Source organism: Dendrobates tinctorius, unplaced genomic scaffold, assembly GCF_039654945.1.
Source record: "Dendrobates tinctorius isolate UK_male_01 unplaced genomic scaffold, ASM3965494v1 ptg000232l, whole genome shotgun sequence".
Lineage (NCBI taxonomy): Eukaryota > Metazoa > Chordata > Amphibia > Anura > Dendrobatidae > Dendrobates > Dendrobates tinctorius.
This window is the reverse complement of record NW_027361899.1, coordinates 13,097,328-13,115,285: the sequence shown is the minus strand read 5'-3', so window position 1 is coordinate 13,115,285 and position 17,958 is coordinate 13,097,328. Positions and strand designations below refer to the sequence as shown.

At 43.3% G+C, this 17,958-nt stretch overlaps 1 protein-coding gene across 1 annotated transcript in view; it reads right to left on the bottom strand.

The window, feature by feature from the left end:
• PLB1 (phospholipase B1) overlaps positions 1 to 17,958 on the bottom strand; it is a 110,280-nt gene that overhangs the window by 77,990 nt on the left and 14,332 nt on the right. The window contains exons 4-12 of the mRNA XM_073556339.1: positions 12,092 to 12,150; positions 9,157 to 9,197; positions 8,971 to 9,017; positions 6,601 to 6,649; positions 6,448 to 6,499; positions 5,089 to 5,166; positions 2,725 to 2,787; positions 2,143 to 2,225; positions 1,481 to 1,547 (exon numbers count right to left, since the gene is read on the bottom strand). Of these exons, the coding sequence (XP_073412440.1) occupies positions 1,481 to 1,547; positions 2,143 to 2,225; positions 2,725 to 2,787; positions 5,089 to 5,166; positions 6,448 to 6,499; positions 6,601 to 6,649; positions 8,971 to 9,017; positions 9,157 to 9,197; positions 12,092 to 12,150 (539 nt within the window). The remainder of the gene's footprint in view (positions 1 to 1,480; positions 1,548 to 2,142; positions 2,226 to 2,724; positions 2,788 to 5,088; positions 5,167 to 6,447; positions 6,500 to 6,600; positions 6,650 to 8,970; positions 9,018 to 9,156; positions 9,198 to 12,091; positions 12,151 to 17,958) is intronic.

Below are 17,958 nucleotides of genomic sequence, written 5' to 3'. Positions count from 1 at the left end.
AAAATTGTAAAAAAAATTTCTAGGAAATTGTAAAAAAAAAAAAAAAAAAAAAAAAAGTGGACGCTGCACAATGGTGGACACGGCCGGGCACCGCTGTTCTGAGATAAGCTGCTGCCAATAATTTATAAATGAGTTACTGTAATTTTTTTAAATGAAACGGAAAACTGTCCAACGTTCACCTTCTGATCTGTGATCTATGAGCCATGGTGCATAAAGTATGAGAGTTTTCGAAATCATTGCATTCGTGTTTTCTTTACGACTTTTCTGGAATTGAGGTTGTATTTTATTATGCTAAACCTAACACCACGCTCACTACCGCCAGCCCTGTCCCTAAACACAGTCCCAATCTAAGTCCTAAATCTAGGAAGGGTTAGAGAAATTATTCACAACTTTATCTATAACGTTAGCTGTTCTTGTTTTTCTCTCTTTTTCTTTTTGTACAGGAGACACTGTTATTATGAGAGTGCAGGGATCTGGAAATGTTCTGGATACGTTTCTATCACGTTCTTGTCAAACTTATAGGTGCTGTCCCATTTCCATGATATATTCCCAATAATGGGGTCTGAGTCCTAGGACCCCACTGATCCTGGGAAGCCGAGCAGTACTGAGCATGTGCGACCACAGATAATGAATGGCTGTGGTCACACCTGAGCTCATCCCCCAGTGCTCCCGCTAGTAGACCCTACAGCAAGTGATGGCACATATGCAGGCCTCCCCACAAGATGCGGGGTCACGCCACAGTTACAAAATGTGCAGTAATGACTTAGTTCTAGAGGAGGACACTGGACTTTGTCTTGAGATGTTCAGATTAAAGTAAAGGAATATTATCTCCAGCGGCTCCTGACTCATCGCGGCTCCGATGCTGCTGATAATGGCGGAGCAGGCTTTATCTCCGCAGGATGGAATTCTAGATAGATAGACCTTGTGCAATGTGATTATGGGAGGCCGGAGAGCATGCTGGTGGGAGTAGTCCTTGATTCGGCCAAGGGATCAGATATGGATAGAATAGCAATGAACCACACGATTTGGGGAGAAGAATTCCCGGAGTAACGTTATCCAGACACTATCGTCTGTGGATGCGCCATGCACGAGTATGAGTGTGAAAACAGCTGGATCGGGCATACTGAACTCCAGCATCCCCATCCTTCTTATCTTCAGCATTTGAAGTCGGGGAAAGGTTCTCAGCACTATATACAGTACATTAGGTGGTTCACGGGTCCCACTGACATTTGTGCCGACATTATTCTCTAAGGCCACTTTCAGTAGCTCTGCTTGCTGTTACTGATTTGGAACATTCACATTTAGTTCCTTCTCATAATTGTATCCAGTGTAGACAATCTCTAAGCTGCCTGATTCCAGACTGATACATTGTAGCGGCACTGACACAGCCATGTTCAGACAGCACCTATGATGTCTCCGATGGGGTTTATGCCCCCTAAACTATCTGCCACGTTCTGATATACTGATACATTTTTCTCACCTGGAAGGAGAAACGGAACATGGCCTTATTGAAGTCGGAAGGTTTACTGAAGCATTGGCAGGATTTTCTGAAATACAACAAATGTGGAAACCATCAGCAGGCAGGCACCAGGGGTGTAGTGTAGAGATGGGCGGCAGAAGATTGTGGTTAAATCCAAATAATGCTGAATACAATTATGAATTCTTTGTTTTACTTTTCCTCTAATGTCCTTCAATTTCACCATATTCTACACTCCAGAGCTGCATGCATAATTCTGCTTATTAAAGGTTATAGTAAAGGGGGACAGTTGTTTTTGACAGATACATAAAATATTCATTAGTTTTCCAGCTTCTGAGACCAAAGAGTTCAGCTGTAATCTAGGCTAATAGGTAACAGCAAGGGTTCAATTTTCCAGCAGCGCCTCTACAGGGAAAATGAGGTATTGCAAGGTGACATAGAAATCCGCCTGTCTTCCCAAGTCGTATGGATCGGCGGAGTGTGAATAGGATTTAATTAGAGGAGGTCTGATAAGCGGCTGCAGACAGATCTGGTGCCTCTTATCTCCGAGGAAAATAAAGGGTCTAGTTATCAGTTAATTGTCAGTGAATATTATCGAAAATGACAACATCTGCAACGCAAACCTCTGTCCAGCCTCATAATGATGGGAAGAGAATGTAACTCACCTGATCTCTGCAGTCTCGGGACGGGACAGGTAGAGGCCGCTCAGCAGCGTTAAATCCACCAGACTGATAAATGTTTTTGGAAGCTTTAGAAAAAAAAAGTTAGAATCTGAGTCGACGCAAATGTTTAATGTAAATATAAAATCCAGATTATCTTCAGTTCATTTTAACTTTGTGCAGAAATGACATCTACCTGGAAACCATCAGCAAGCAGGCGGGCAACTGAAAACACATCATCTGCTTTACTGTTCCTACTATGGCTAATGTTAACATGTGGCTACCTGACACTTGTTAGGCTATGAATATCCAAAAGGTCTGATGAACTTCTGAATCGTTAGTGCTTCCCCATTCACAGCAAGCCACCATTATGCACTCAAAGTACTTCTTGTTGATGGTTTCCACAAAGCAGTAGAAGTTGACATACTGTAATGTTTATTTCTTTATAAAATAATAAGACACAACTTATCCAATGATGATTCAGCTGCAAGATAGTGGATACGTGGGAAGGAACATTGCTAATGGTGACGCCAGTGAATGTACAGACAGCATACACATAGAGGGAACATATGACCTTCTGCCATTCACCTGTTGATGTAAATAGTCCAAAGCCGCAGTCAGCTCTATTATCGTGTTTTCTGTGTAATCTTCCTGTAGGAAATGAAAAAGAAAATGCTCAAGTGAATAGTATTAATTTTAAAGGGAAAGTCCACCGTTCATTTTTAAATCTCCCGTAGATCCAGAATTAAATTTTTTAAATATTTTTATACTGCTTAAAGTTTTTTTTTCTATTGCAGGTCTCAAAATCCCCTGCGTACATATACATTTTTGTTATAAAAATGTATTGCATGCAGCCACCACTAGAGGGAGCTCCAGTGCTAGATAAATACTGAATACATTAAGCTCCTAACTCCTCCTAGTGGTGGCTGAAGGCAGTTACAATTTTATAATAAATATTTTATCTATGTAGGAGATATGGAGTTTTGTATCAGAACAAAATGAAAAATAAACCAGCTCAGACTAAATAGGGACTAGTTCGAGTATCCAATGAGACACAAGAGTTATCTACTAGTCTGGCTTTATAGAAAACTGGGAGACAACCCACAATAAAACAAATAATGGAGGCTTTTAATAGTTGTCATTCAACATCTTTGACCTGACATTGGAAGCCAAAATCCATGAGACGCCTTTAAGTCTGCAAACACTTGGTTGCAGATATATAGACGACGTTTCATCATTTTGCTGACTTTGCTCTCATTTTTCTGCTATTTGCAGGATGAGCCCTTGTCAGATTTATCATTATATCTAACATTATCCACGTGATCCAAAATTATTATTTTTATACATATTTAAAGAGCTTTTTAGCTTTGCTTTGTTTCTGATAGAGAGCTCCAAATATCCAGTAAACACATAGATTCGTGTGATATAAATTCATTTGCCTGCAGCCACCACTAGAGGGAGCTCTGGTGCTCAATGTATACTATGTACAGTAAGCTCCTAACTCCCCCTAGTGGTGGCTGCAGGCAGTTCTAACATACCATTTGTAGGGGATTTAGGGCTTTGCATCAGAAAAATGTAGCTCCAACCATTATATGCGTAGCAATGTATTATAAAATGAATCAGCACAGACTAAACAGGGACTAATGAAAAATAAGAATGATCTACAAATCTGGCTTATCTGTGTGACAACCTCTATGCTACCAGCAGTGATGGCCTCTAATCATTTTCATCAACATCTTTGACCAGTAGTTGGAGGCCAAGATCCCTCCGACTCATTGGAGCCTCCACATACTCGGTCGCAGATATATAGACGATGTTTTATCACTTAGTGATTTCTCAGGACTAGCCCCTGTAGGGTTTGTTCTTACATCTGATGTTATCTGTGTGTTACATAATTAGATCCATCGTGCAGATTGGACTTAGATCTGGTTTATGTCTCCGGTATTTCTGCTTTGACGTTAATAGGAAAAAGAACAGAAAGTCTCAGTGACAGTTCAGAAATTGTTGTGTTCTCTTCCAGGATTGATTGCAGCACAGAGAGATGTGACCCCGATATAGAAGTCTATTATGGAACAGGGTTTTATGTTATTAAAGGCTATGTAACATTGATAGCACCAGGTTTCTGAAGGAAAATTAGCACCCCAGATCATTTTTCGGATTCCCCGCTTGTCTGGACACAGTATACATATCAAAACATTGTGAGATGTTGGTGAAAGAAGGGTTGGATCTGCTAGATTTTAATGTTTCCGTTTCTTTTGTTTTTTGGGGGGGATACATAGATGTCGAAAATGGGGGGGATACAGGACCCTCAACAGTTATGCATGGTGAAGAACATCCACAAAGAATTTTTCCATCGTTGGAGGACCCAACACACCTGATCATTACACAGTTGTCCCATTGTAAGAATTGTGTAATACTTCATTTCTCCTGCGGAGGTGCTGCAGGGAAACTGAACACTTGTTGGGTTCTCACATAAGTTACAATGTATCACTAGGAGTCACAGTAGCCTTGGGCCTAACATTAAAGATAGCACTGCAGCATTGCAGCGCTGGGGTCCTGGGTTTGAATCCCACCAAGGACAACATCTGCAAGGAGTTTGTATGTTCTCCCTGTGTTTGCATGGGTTTCCTCCGGGTTCTTCGGTTTCCTCCCACATTCCAAAGACTGATAGGGAATTTAGATTGTGAGCCCCATCAGGGACAGTGATGATGTGTGCAAACTGGAAAGCGCTGCGGAATATGTTAGCGCTATATAAAAATAAAGATTATTATTATTAAAGACATACATTGGACAAACTCAACATTATACTCATAAACCCTTTATTTGTTTTATGGCCCCAAGTAATATTAGGCCCCCCCCCTCACTTTCCTCTTTCATCACCAACATAATAATGACTATATTCAATCCAACTCGGGAACAAACTTTATATAAAAAAGAAAGTCTCCTGTTTACCTGAACGCAGAAACCACAAGGATCCTCAGCGGCCACAAATATCAAGATCATCTTCCAATCATCGGCGAAAGACACGGTCTGAGGGGCAGAAAGGGTTAATGTTATCATATGAAGACAAGGTCCTCTCCATCATCGGAATAAGCTATGGCACACTACATAAGCCGAGCCACCGAATATTAAAGGACATGGACATCTTCAGGGGAAATTTTTGCCTAAATTCATCTATTTTAGGCTAAAAATGTTCTCTTTTGCATTTGTGTTTCATTACAAATTTTGCACCGTTTGACAAATAAATGTCCCTTGTTTCCCTGTACAGTTCTGACTGATGAATGAGTGCACTGAGAATCCTTCAGGGAGCTTTTTGTTTTTGCCTATATAAGTCTTTTGTCAATCTTTTTCTGAGCTCCTCTCAACTGATGTATAACCACATCAAAGTTCAGCTCAACTTTGATGTGGTCTGCAGTTATAAATGACAATGAGAAGATTGGGTTCACATTATGAATCTCCTCTATGCCGGGAATGATGTCTCTATACCCAAAAATGATTTGTAAGTATACCCGTGATGTTTCCGTTTACTGAAGTGAAACTTTGACGTCCTCTCTGACAGTTTGCCCCTGTTTTGTGGCAGACGGACACCTCTCAGAAAGGAGGTCAAACAGACTCTTACATTTTATTTTTTGGACGCCTCTTTACTTCATTGCAGTAAATGAAAATGACAGGGGGCACATCTGAATTTTTGGGTCTGCAGACGTCCGCTCTCTAAGGAATGTGTAGAGCGTGAGCCCAGCCTGAGAATGATTCTTTACAGAATTTTACCCAATTTTACGGTTTTTACCTGTGAAGAGGCGGAAAGGAGAAGAAAAAGGAGGAGATGAAAAAGTAAAATAGAAAGTAGAATAAAAAGAAAAGAAAAAGGCAGATGAAAAAGAGAAAGAAGAAGAAAAGATCTTAAAAGAAAACCAAGCAGTGATAAAAAGTGAAGAAGTAGAAAAAAAGGAAGAAAAATTGTGAATGGAAAGAAAAAATATAGAAGGAACAAGAAGAAGAAAAGGACAAGCAAATAACTAAAGAGAATAAAAGATAAGGAGGAGGGAAAAGCAAAAAGGAAAAGTACAAAAGAGGAAAAGAACAAACAGTGGAAAAAAAGGAAAACGACGCGGTCACGTCAGGAAACATAGACCCCATTATAGTCAACAGGGTCACAGCCGCTGGGATAGTATGGGCGGCTGAAGTCCTTTACTAAACTTATAATTAACCCAATATGGCCAGAAATCTGCAGGATTAACTATAGCACAAGTGGAGCTGGAGAGTAAAGCCATCGCCCTGCCGTCTGCGCTGATCACCGGATCACACACTCACCGCACTCTGCTTCAGACTCTCCACCAGATTCTCAGCTTCTGCCACCAGGCTCCTAGAAGGCAGACACCAATATAAGTCATGTATACTAGGAAGCCCCGCATCATCTCACCCTAATAGTAGGGATAGGAGTAACAATTCCTCCTTTACACTTACTGAGTCGGTGAAACATTGAATACTGAGGAATGCAATTTTTTCCCGACAGCTGTAAAAGAGAAATATAAAGTGGAGATGATATTTAGAATAAATGCTAGAGAATAATTAGACATCTTGCAGCTGATTACAAAGTATCTACTTTGATATTATAAGTCTATAGGTTTCCCAATTCTACAGAGATAATGAACAAGTTACTCAAACTTTCACTAGCTGATGATCTGCTGTCATCGGCAGCCATGTTGCTTCAGCTCATACGTGACATCAGGCATCACATGCTAATGTGGCAGAAAATCATGTGTATAGATGGATACGACCCCTCCAGCTTCAAATACAGATCTCATTTCAGTTTCCTTTGCCTACAGCTCTGCTCCATACAAGTATCTAGCACCCACCAGCGGGGCATGCCCCCAATAGATCCCCCTGTGATGGTGTGATATGCTATGTGGATATTATTTTGTGTATATTTCTATTTCACTGATTTTCATAGTATTTTTCTTGTTGCCTTGTATGTCTACAGCCTGACTGTATCTGTCTCTTGATGACCCCCTGTAGTGTCATAATCCCCCAGGCATCTTTGTCAGGTCTAGGAGGCCTGAAAACCACCCCAACCTGTCTGACTACTCCTGGCCATAAGGAGGGGGCTGGAAAGGACAGGAGGGGGGAAGTCAGTTCCTGTGTGGAGAGCATCGTGTGAACACAGCACATCAGAGAGAAAGGGAAGCTTATGGACTTTTTATCCTCTGGCTGCTGGATTTTTGGACTCTCATCTCCTTGGACATTTTATCCTGTTACTGAACTGCATGCGTGTTCTGGACTATTGTTTCCTCAGTGTGGTGGATAGTTTATGGACCTTCTAATTTTGCCTATAATAAAGGTCTTGGGATTGTTCACACTTCCCTCGCTGTTGATTGTGTGATACCGGAGAAGGACCCCGTGACCCCCCCTATTTTTGCTATGCTGTTTCCACCCAATGAGTTTTTTTTACATTACTGTTATGTATATTTCTACAGTTGGAGGGAGAGCGGTGTAGCGAGGGGTTACCAGCACCCAGGACAAGGCGAGTATTTTGCTAGCCCGTAAGCCATTAGCGCTCTTGGAGTCACTTCCCCCGGTCCAGTATTGTACTCCTTGCCCCTCAAGAACATGTATTGTAATTGAAGGAAAATATGGATTTAATCATAGTTTTCACTTTTACCTTTTATTTTTTTGTGTGCATTTTTAGCAAAAACATAAAATAAAAGTTGTGTATTTTTTCAAATTTTTATTAGATACTTTTTGAAACAATGTTATTACCCTAAGTCTATCCCTATCCCTAAGCCTAACTTTAGCCCCAGTTCTAACTCTAACCCTAAATGAATCCATAGCCCTATACCTAGATCATGTTAGGGTTGGGAAAATGGGATAATAGAAATCTTCTTCTGCAGATGATTGAGGCTGCGACACATTGTAACAACCCATCTGAAGATGAAAGTCATGAGTTTGATAACGGACGTCAGTGTAGCCGCTCTCCGTCTCATGATCCTCTTATTGTGTCGTATAGGAGATAAGACATGAAGGTAAACAGGGACCATATTCTCTACTGCCTATCGTATACAGAGAGATGTCATCCACGTGCAACGATGAGGAAATCATTTCTACCTGACACAGAGAGTCCTTCAAGTTGTTTTTAGGTTGAACATTCTGAGCTGATTATTTCTTGAATTCATTTTTATGGGGATTGAAGGTCAGTTTTCTGACATACAGTGCCAAATCCCCTGCATTGAGTTCAGGGACAAGATTGTATATCCCTGCAGCCATCACTAGGGGGAGCTCACTGCATGCTGTGATATCATTGAGCTCAGTCCATAAACAGTATACAGCACACTCCAGAGCTCCTCCTAGTGGTGACTGCACAGATCTAGAATTCGACATCCAGGATCCTCAACCCTTATAATGATGAAATAATAACCGTATTCAGCACAGAATGTATATAATAAAACAATAAAGCACAATCAGGATACCCTTTTTTAAAGGTTTCTTGGTTTCTGACTGTGGGGATCTCCGAAATGATCTCAGAAATGCCTCATTAGATTGGAGCTGTTGCTGCGCGGGGGGCACTACTGCTGGAGGTAGGCAAGTACAGAGAGAGTGACTAGTGCTGTGAGACCCCCACTCAATTCTAATGGAGCATTTAGGGGCTCGTTCTCGAGCTCTTCAAGGCTCATTTTCCTAAATATCTGATTGCCATGCCATGTTATATCTGTGTAGCAATCACTTTGAACAGGTAGAGCTGCAGTATAAAGCACAGGGGATGCATAGGCTACATTCTACAGCTGAGGACTTGTTACAATGTTCCAGAAAAAGATGAATGTATGGGCCAGCGGCACTTACACAATTCGGTGAACTGGCTGGCTCTCCGGAGAGTCTCTTCCAGGCCGCTAATAAAACAGTAATAAGGAAAGAGATGAGTTGGCTGCGCGCCCGCCGGTCATTATAACCAACAGTCGTTATCTGATAACGGCCGGGGTTCGGGTTCTCATGTTTTATGGTCGCACGTGATCACAGATCTGAACTCACCTTCGCACAAGATCCGCGCTGTGATCGTCGCTATCAAGTTTCTGGGAAGTTAAGACGACATTATAATGTTATTATGGGCTTGTAATATAGGACAGAGAAGCCGCAGCAATTTCTTCCTGAACGATTCCTCCTTAAATAGAGGCGAGAGAATCTCACGGTTTTCGGGTAGATTCAATCGGTCCGGATAAAATCAGTCTGGATTGAAAGTGCTTTATTATGCTCTCCGGACCCCAAAGCGTAATAACTAGAGGGGAGGGAAGGGGTTAAAAAATGACACATAAGGCTACTTTCACCTTAGCGTTTTTTAGCGCTGTGCTTCGTGCGCAATAGAAACGCATGCAAAAAACGCATCATGCGTTTTGCATGCGTTTGCATTTTTTAGGCGCATGCGTTCTAACCAGTTTCTAGCCATGTTAACTCTTAAAATGCATGCGTGCACATATTCAGGCGCATGCCTGCGTTCCCATAGACTGTAATGCGTTATTTTGTCGCATTCCGTGCGCAAGCGTGCGCATGCATTTTTTTACGCCGTTGGACAGACCCAAAAATGCAACAGGTTGCGTCGGGTGCGCCTAGGCGCACATGACAAAAAACCACATGCGCACGAAAACGCATACGAACACGTGCAAACGCTAGACCATGCGCACGTCATGTTAAACATAGGTGCAGATGGACACGCATGATGCGCTGTGCAAAAAAACGCTAATGTGAAGCCAGCCTAACATTCACCTGTCCTCAACTGGCTCCTTATGATGCCGCGGTCTACGCACAAGATTTGACCGGAACAACTGAAGACCCACGTGGAGGACCGAGGCGCCATAAGCACAGGTGACCTTAGATCAGATCAGTCGGCGTCCGAATACCTGATACTCCCACTGATCACCTGTTATCAGGTTACACGACCGCCAAAAATACACAGTGCACCGAGCCAGAACATCTCAGCTCCTTACACCGTGTACTGGCCGTTCATGGTACTGCAACCCATCTGCTATTAAAGTGACTGAGATCCGAGCTGCAGTACCGAGAACGGCCACTCCACATAGTACGGCGCTGTAGTGTTTCAGATCTTTACAATCAGCTGATCGGTGGCGGGTATCACAAGTGGACCCCAACTTATCTCATAATAATCCTGAAGATAGGTAATCAATATCGTAGTCTTGGTAAACCAATTAGGCTGTGTGCACAAGGATTATTTTTTTTTTGCCGAGTTTTCTGGGCAGAAACTCCAAGTTATTGAGGAGTTCTGCAATTTGGAGGAGAATTTGGAAAGATTTCACTCAGTTTCTCCTCCGATTCTGCTCCAAAAACTCCTTGGAGAACTCCGTGTGCACATATCCAATTGGCAGACATATCATTGGTGTAACCCCAAGAGAAAAGGGGGCCACTACCAGCTCCAAACCTGGTGCATGTTTGCATTTTTAGGAGCTCTTGGGCTGCAAAGGGCCCATATGTTGTTGTTGCACAGGGGCCCTTTTCTGTCTGTGTCCGCCAGTGACATAGCTTAAGTGGCTTTTCCCACGAACAACATTCAGGTCATACTCATAGGATTAAGGTGTTCTCCAACCAGTCAGGAGAAGGGTGGTCCTGGGATTGGAGATCAGATTTAGGATATTTATATTTAGGGTTTTTTTTAGGAGTTTTTAGAGCAGAAACTAAACTGAACATCAATTGTCCAAATCTCAAAACTTCAGTTTCTGCTCCAAATACCCTGTGCACATAGACCAAGGAGGAAAGTAGGGTAGAAGACCAGAAGCTCTAGATTACAGCTACGGTAGATATGGAGAAGTCCAGAGAAAGACAACACACATTAAGGCAATTCTCTGGAGCCTCTATCATCTGGCTGACTTCTGCTCTTGAAATTTGTGGGATCCCGTCAATCAAAACCGAATAATTAATGATGGGAAGAAACTGTCAGGTCTCCAGTCTTCTTCACTTCCATTCATGGGCAGTGCGGGAAAGAAGCCACAAGCGCACGCAGAGGTATCGTATAGTGCTGACGCTAGTAGGTCATGTTATCACATGCTAAGTGGGCCATGTAGTCTGGAGGCACGAACTCCCCACCGACTCGTCAGAGGCGCCATTTACATATCATAAATGGACTTTAGAGATTCTTTTTGTAGACCTGTTTATGTGTGTAATTTAATACAGGGACTGTTAGGCAGGGATTTATATATGCAGACACAACTGCTGGTGGTTCTGGGGGCACGGGGGACCTGACAAGTTTCCTTTAAGAGATGTCAAAAATGGACAATAAAGAAGAGGGGAAAGTATTGAGTATCAACGATGGAGAAGAACTGGATCAAATCTTTGACCAAATCAAGCCAAACTGAAGATGATGCATTGTGCCCAATACATCTCCATAGTTTATGGGAAGACCCAGGCAATTAGAGATGATAGTTGGGAGGAAAAATGAGAGAAGACAACAGTATGGTGCATCGTGAAGTTGTAAGACTCTTGGTTGTTCTCGACTGGGTCAGGGATCCATGTGTCTTCTCAAAAGTCTTCACCAAAGTCCAAGTCTGAAAACCTCAAAACTGCCGACAGGTGATGTCTGCTCGGCTCTATTCAAGTGAAGCTTGACCCCAACATTCTCCCTCCATTAGGGGCTCAGGAGGCTGAGATATGAGAGGGGCTTTATTTGGTGGGGTACTTAAACTGTGCAAAGTAGGCAACCATGTAGGATACAAGAGATTTTGTCTCATTGACTTAGCAGAAATGCTAATTCATGAGTCTCGGGACATCATTTCAGACTGACTTCACTGTCTTCATTGTTCCTTCCTACAATTTCCCTCGGGATCAATAAAGTGTATGGTATCGTATAATAAGAGCCCATCAAACAGCTCTTCATATCTCAGCTTCCAGGAACTCAGAGACAGACAGGAGGATGGAACTTTTTTTCCCCATTTTTTTTGTAGATGGGACATTTGCTACTTACAACTTTTAGTCTCCGAAGTGAGGAAATCACTTTAATGTCTGATGGCATCAATGAATGAGCTGCAAAACACAAGGGGAACATTCAGACGTGTAGGAGAGGGGCAAAAGCAAAAAAAACAAAAAAAAAGTAAGATAAATTCTACTTTTTGACACTGAGTAATAAACTGTTACATCGCATCTAATAGTCAGGACATGTTCATCTCAAACTGCCCGATCCTCATCTCCCCTGACCTCTGCCACTGGGTAAGAATCGGGATGTCCCCCATCACAGTGCATTAGATGGTCGTATGGTCCCACTGAAATTCTCAGGATTGCCCGCTATACCCCTGATGGCCAGCTAAAGTCCACTGTGATTTACGGGGGACCCCCGATATCAGAAATGGAGATCCCACCAATGAGTGAAATGGAGGTTCCCATTACATCTCTGAGAGGGGACGCCCATGAACTTTAGAGGGGATTGTACTAAATGAAGGATAGAGATAAATGTATGATCAATGGGGGGTCCAACTGGTGAGGGACCCATCATTGCCATGATTAGGTGTCCCAAAGTCCTCTCATGAGTGGAGAGCAGTTGTGAGTATGTGTGACCACCACTCCTAGTGTCCGCACATGCTCATTACTACTCCTAATAGAGTAGTGTCCGCACATGCTCATTACCATTCCAAGTAGAAAGGTTGCTGCACATGCTCATTACCACTCCTAATAGAGCAGTGTCCGCACATGCTCATTACCACTCCTAATAGAGGATTGTCCGCACATGCTCATTACTACTCCTAATAGAGGATTGTCCGCACATGCTCATTACTACTCCTAATAGAGGAGTGTCCGCACATGCTCATTACCATTCCAAGTAGAAAGGTTGCTGCACATGCTCATTACCACTCCTAATAGAGCAGTGTCCGCACATGCTCATTACCACTCCTAATAGAGGATTGTCCGCACATGCTCATTACTACTCCTAATAGAGCAGCGTCCGCACATGCTCATTACTATTCCTAATAGAGGAGTGTCCGCACATGCTCATTACCATTCCAAGTAGAAAGGTTGCTGCACATGCTCATTACCACTCCTAATAGAGCAGTGTCCGCACATGCTCATTACCACTCCTAATAGAGGAGTGTCCGCACATGCTCATTACTACTCCTAATAGAGGAGTGTCCGCACATGCTCATTACTATTCCTAATAGAGGAGTGTCCGCACATGCTCATTACCATTCCAAGTAGAAAGGTTGCTGCACATGCTCATTACCACTCCTAATAGAGCAGTGTCCGCACATGCTCATTACCATTCCTAATAGAGCAGTGTCCGCACATGCTCATTACCACTCCTAATAGAGGAGTGTCCGCACATGCTCATTACTACTCCTAATAGAGGAGTGTCCGCACATGCTCATTACTACTCCTAATAGAGGAGTGTCCGCACATGCTCATTACTATTCCTAATAGAGGAGTGTCCGCACATGCTCATTACCACTCCTAATAGAGCAGCGTCCGCACATGCTCATTACTACTCCTAATAGAGGAGTGTCCGCACATGCTCATTACTATTCCTAATAGAGGAGTGTCCGCACATGCTCATTGCCACTCCTAATAGAGCAGTGTCCGCACATGCTCATTACTACTCCTAATAGAGCAGTGTCCGCACATGCTCATTACCATTCCTAATAGAAAGGTTGCTGCACATGCTCATTACCACTCCTAATAGAGCAGTGTCCGCACATGCTCATTACTACTCCTAATAGAGGAGTGTCCGCACATGCTCATTACCACTCCTTATAGAGGAGTGTCCGCACATGCTCATTACTATTCCTAATAGAGGAGTGTCCGCACATGCTCATTACCACTCCTAATAGAGCAGTGTCCGCACATGCTCATTACTACTCCTAATAAGGCAGTGTCCGCACATGCTCATTACCATTCCTAATAGAAAGGTTGCTGCACATGCTCATTACCACTCCTAATAGAGCAGTGTCCGCACATGCTCATTACTACTCCTAATAGAGGAGTGTCCGCACATGCTCATTACCACTCCTTATAGAGGAGTGTCCGCACATGCTCATTACTATTCCTAATAGAGGAGTGTCCGCACATGCTCATTACCACTCCTAATAGAGCAGTGTCTGCACATGCTCATTACTACTCCTAATAGAGGAGTGTCCGCACATGCTCATTACCACTCCTAATAGAGGAGTGTCCGCATATGCTCATTACTATTCCTAATAAAGGAGTGTCCGCACATGCTCATTACTATTCCTAATAGAGGAGTGTCCGCACATGCTCATTACCATTCCTAATAGAAAGGTTGCTGCACATGCTCATTACCACTCCTAATAGAGCAGTGTCCGCACATGCTCATTACTACTCCTAATAGAGGAGTGTCCGCACATGCTCATTACCACTCCTTATAGAGGAGTGTCCGCACATGCTCATTACTATTCCTAATAGAGGAGTGTCCGCACATGCTCATTACCACTCCTAATAGAGCAGTGTCCGCACATGCTCATTACTACTCCTAATAGAGCAGTGTCCGCACATGCTCATTACCATTCCTAATAGAAAGGTTGCTGCACATGCTCATTACCACTCCTAATAGAGCAGTGTCCGCACATGCTCATTACTACTCCTAATAGAGGAGTGTCCGCACATGCTCATTACCACTCCTTATAGAGGAGTGTCCGCACATGCTCAATACTACTCCTAATAGAGTGTCTGCACATGCTCATTACCACTCCTAATAGAGCAGTGTCCGCACATGCTCATTACTACTCCTAATAGAGGAGTGTCCGCACATGCTCATTACCACTCCTAATAGAGGAGTGTCCGCATATGCTCATTACTATTCCTAATAAAGGAGTGTCCGCACATGCTCATTACTATTCCTAATAGAGGAGTGTCCGCACATGCTCATTACCATTCCTAATAGAAAGGTTGCTGCACATGCTCATTACCACTCCTAATAGAGCAGTGTCCGCACATGCTCATTACTACTCCTAATAGAGGAGTGTCCGCACATGCTCATTACCACTCCTTATAGAGGAGTGTCCGCACATGCTCATTACTATTCCTAATAGAGGAGTGTCCGCACATGCTCATTACCACTCCTAATAGAGCAGTGTCCGCACATGCTCATTACTACTCCTAATAGAGGAGTGTCCGCACATGCTCATTACTACTCCTAATAGAGGAGTGTCCGCATATGCTCATTACTATTCCTAATAGAGGAGTGTCCGCACATGCTCATTACCACTCCTAATAGAGGAGTGTCCGCACATGCTCATTACTATTCCTAATAGAGGAGTGTCCGCACATGCTCATTACCACTCCTAATAGAGCAGTGTCTGCACATGCTCATTACTATTCCTAATAGAGCAGTGTCCGCACATGCTCATTACCACTCCTAATAGAGGAGTGTCCGCACATGCTCATTACTATTCCTAATAGAGCAGTGTCCGCACATGCTCATTACCACTCCTAATAGAGGAGTGTCCGCACATGCTCATTACCACTCCTAATAGAGGAGTGTCCGCATATGCTCATTACTATTCCTAATAGAGGAGTGTCCGCACATGCTCATTACCACTCCTAATAGAGGAGTGTCCGCATATGCTCATTACTATTCCTAATAAAGGAGTGTCCGCACATGCTCATTACTATTCCTAATAGAGGAGTGTCCGCACATGCTCATTACCATTCCTAATAGAAAGGTTGCTGCACATGCTCATTACCACTCCTAATAGAGCAGTGTCCGCACATGCTCATTACTACTCCTAATAGAGGAGTGTCCGCACATGCTCATTACCACTCCTTATAGAGGAGTGTCCGCACATGCTCATTACTATTCCTAATAGAGGAGTGTCCGCACATGCTCATTACCACACCTAATAGAGCAGTGTCCGCACATGCTCATTACTACTCCTAATAGAGCAGTGTCCGCACATGCTCATTACCATTCCTAATAGAAAGGTTGCTGCACATGCTCATTACCACTCCTAATAGAGCAGTGTCCGCACATGCTCATTACTACTACTAATAGAGGAGTGTCCGCACATGCTCATTACCACTCCTTATAGAGTGTCCGCACATGCTCATTACTATTCCTAATAGAGGAGTGTCCGCACATGCTCATTACTATTCCTAATAGAGGAGTGTCCGCACATGCTCATTACCACTCCTAATAGAGGAGTGTCCGCATATGCTCATTACTATTCCTAATAAAGGAGTGTCCGCACATGCTCATTACTATTCCTAATAGAGGAGTGTCCGCACATGCTCATTACCATTCCTAATAGAAAGGTTGCTGCACATGCTCATTACCACTCCTAATAGAGCAGTGTCCGCACATGCTCATTACTACTCCTAATAGAGGAGTGTCCGCACATGCTCATTACCACTCCTTATAGAGTGTCTGCACATGCTCATTACTATTCCTAATAGAGGAGTGTCCGCACATGCTCATTACCACTCCTAATAGAGCAGTGTCCGCACATGCTCATTACTACTCCTAATAGAGGAGTGTCCGCACATGCTCATTACCACTCCTAATAGAGGAGTGTCCGCATATGCTCATTACTATTCCTAATAAAGGAGTGTCCGCACATGCTCATTACTATTCCTAATAGAGGAGTGTCCGCACATGCTCATTACCACTCCTAATAGAGGAGTGTCCGCATATGCTCATTACTATTCCTAATAAAGGAGTGTCCGCACATGCTCATTACTATTCCTAATAGAGGAGTGTCCGCACATGCTCATTACCATTCCTAATAGAAAGGTTGCTGCACATGCTCATTACCACTCCTAATAGAGCAGTGTCCGCACATGCTCATTACTACTCCTAATAGAGGAGTGTCCGCACATGCTCATTACCACTCCTTATAGAGGAGTGTCCGCACATGCTCATTACTATTCCTAATAGAGGAGTGTCCGCACATGCTCATTACCACTCCTAATAGAGCAGTGTCCGCACATGCTCATTACTACTCCTAATAGAGCAGTGTCCGCACATGCTCATTACCATTCCTAATAGAAAGGTTGCTGCACATGCTCATTACTACTCCTAATAGAGGAGTGTCCGCACATGCTCATTACCACTCCTTAGAGTGTCCGCACATGCTCATTACTATTCCTAATAGAGGAGTGTCCGCACATGCTCATTACCACTCCTAATAGAGCAGTGTCCGCACATGCTCATTACTACTCCTAATAGAGGAGTGTCCGCACATGCTCATTACCACTCCTAATAGAGGAGTGTCCGCATATGCTCATTACTATTCCTAATAAAGGAGTGTCCGCACATGCTCATTACTATTCCTAATAGAGGAGTGTCCGCACATGCTCATTACCATTCCTAATAGAAAGGTTGCTGCACATGCTCATTACCACTCCTAATAGAGGAGTGTCCGCACATGCTCATTACTACTCCTAATAGAGGAGTGTCCGCACATGCTCATTACCACTCCTTATAGAGGAGTGTCCTCACATGCTCATTACTATTCCTAATAGAGGAGTGTCCGCACATGCTCATTACCATTCCTAATAGAAAGGTTGCTGCACATGCTCATTACCACTCCTAATAGAGCAGTGTCCGCACATGCTCATTACTACTCCTAATAGAGGAGTGTCCGCACATGCTCATTACCACTCCTTATAGAGGAGTGTCCGCACATGCTCATTACTATTCCTAATAGAGGAGTGTCCGCACATGCTCATTACCACTCCTAATAGAGCAGTGTCCGCACATGCTCATTACTACTCCTAATAGAGGAGTGTCCGCACATGCTCATTACTACTCCTAATAGAGGAGTGTCCGCATATGCTCATTACTATTCCTAATAGAGGAGTGTCCGCACATGCTCATTACCACTCCTA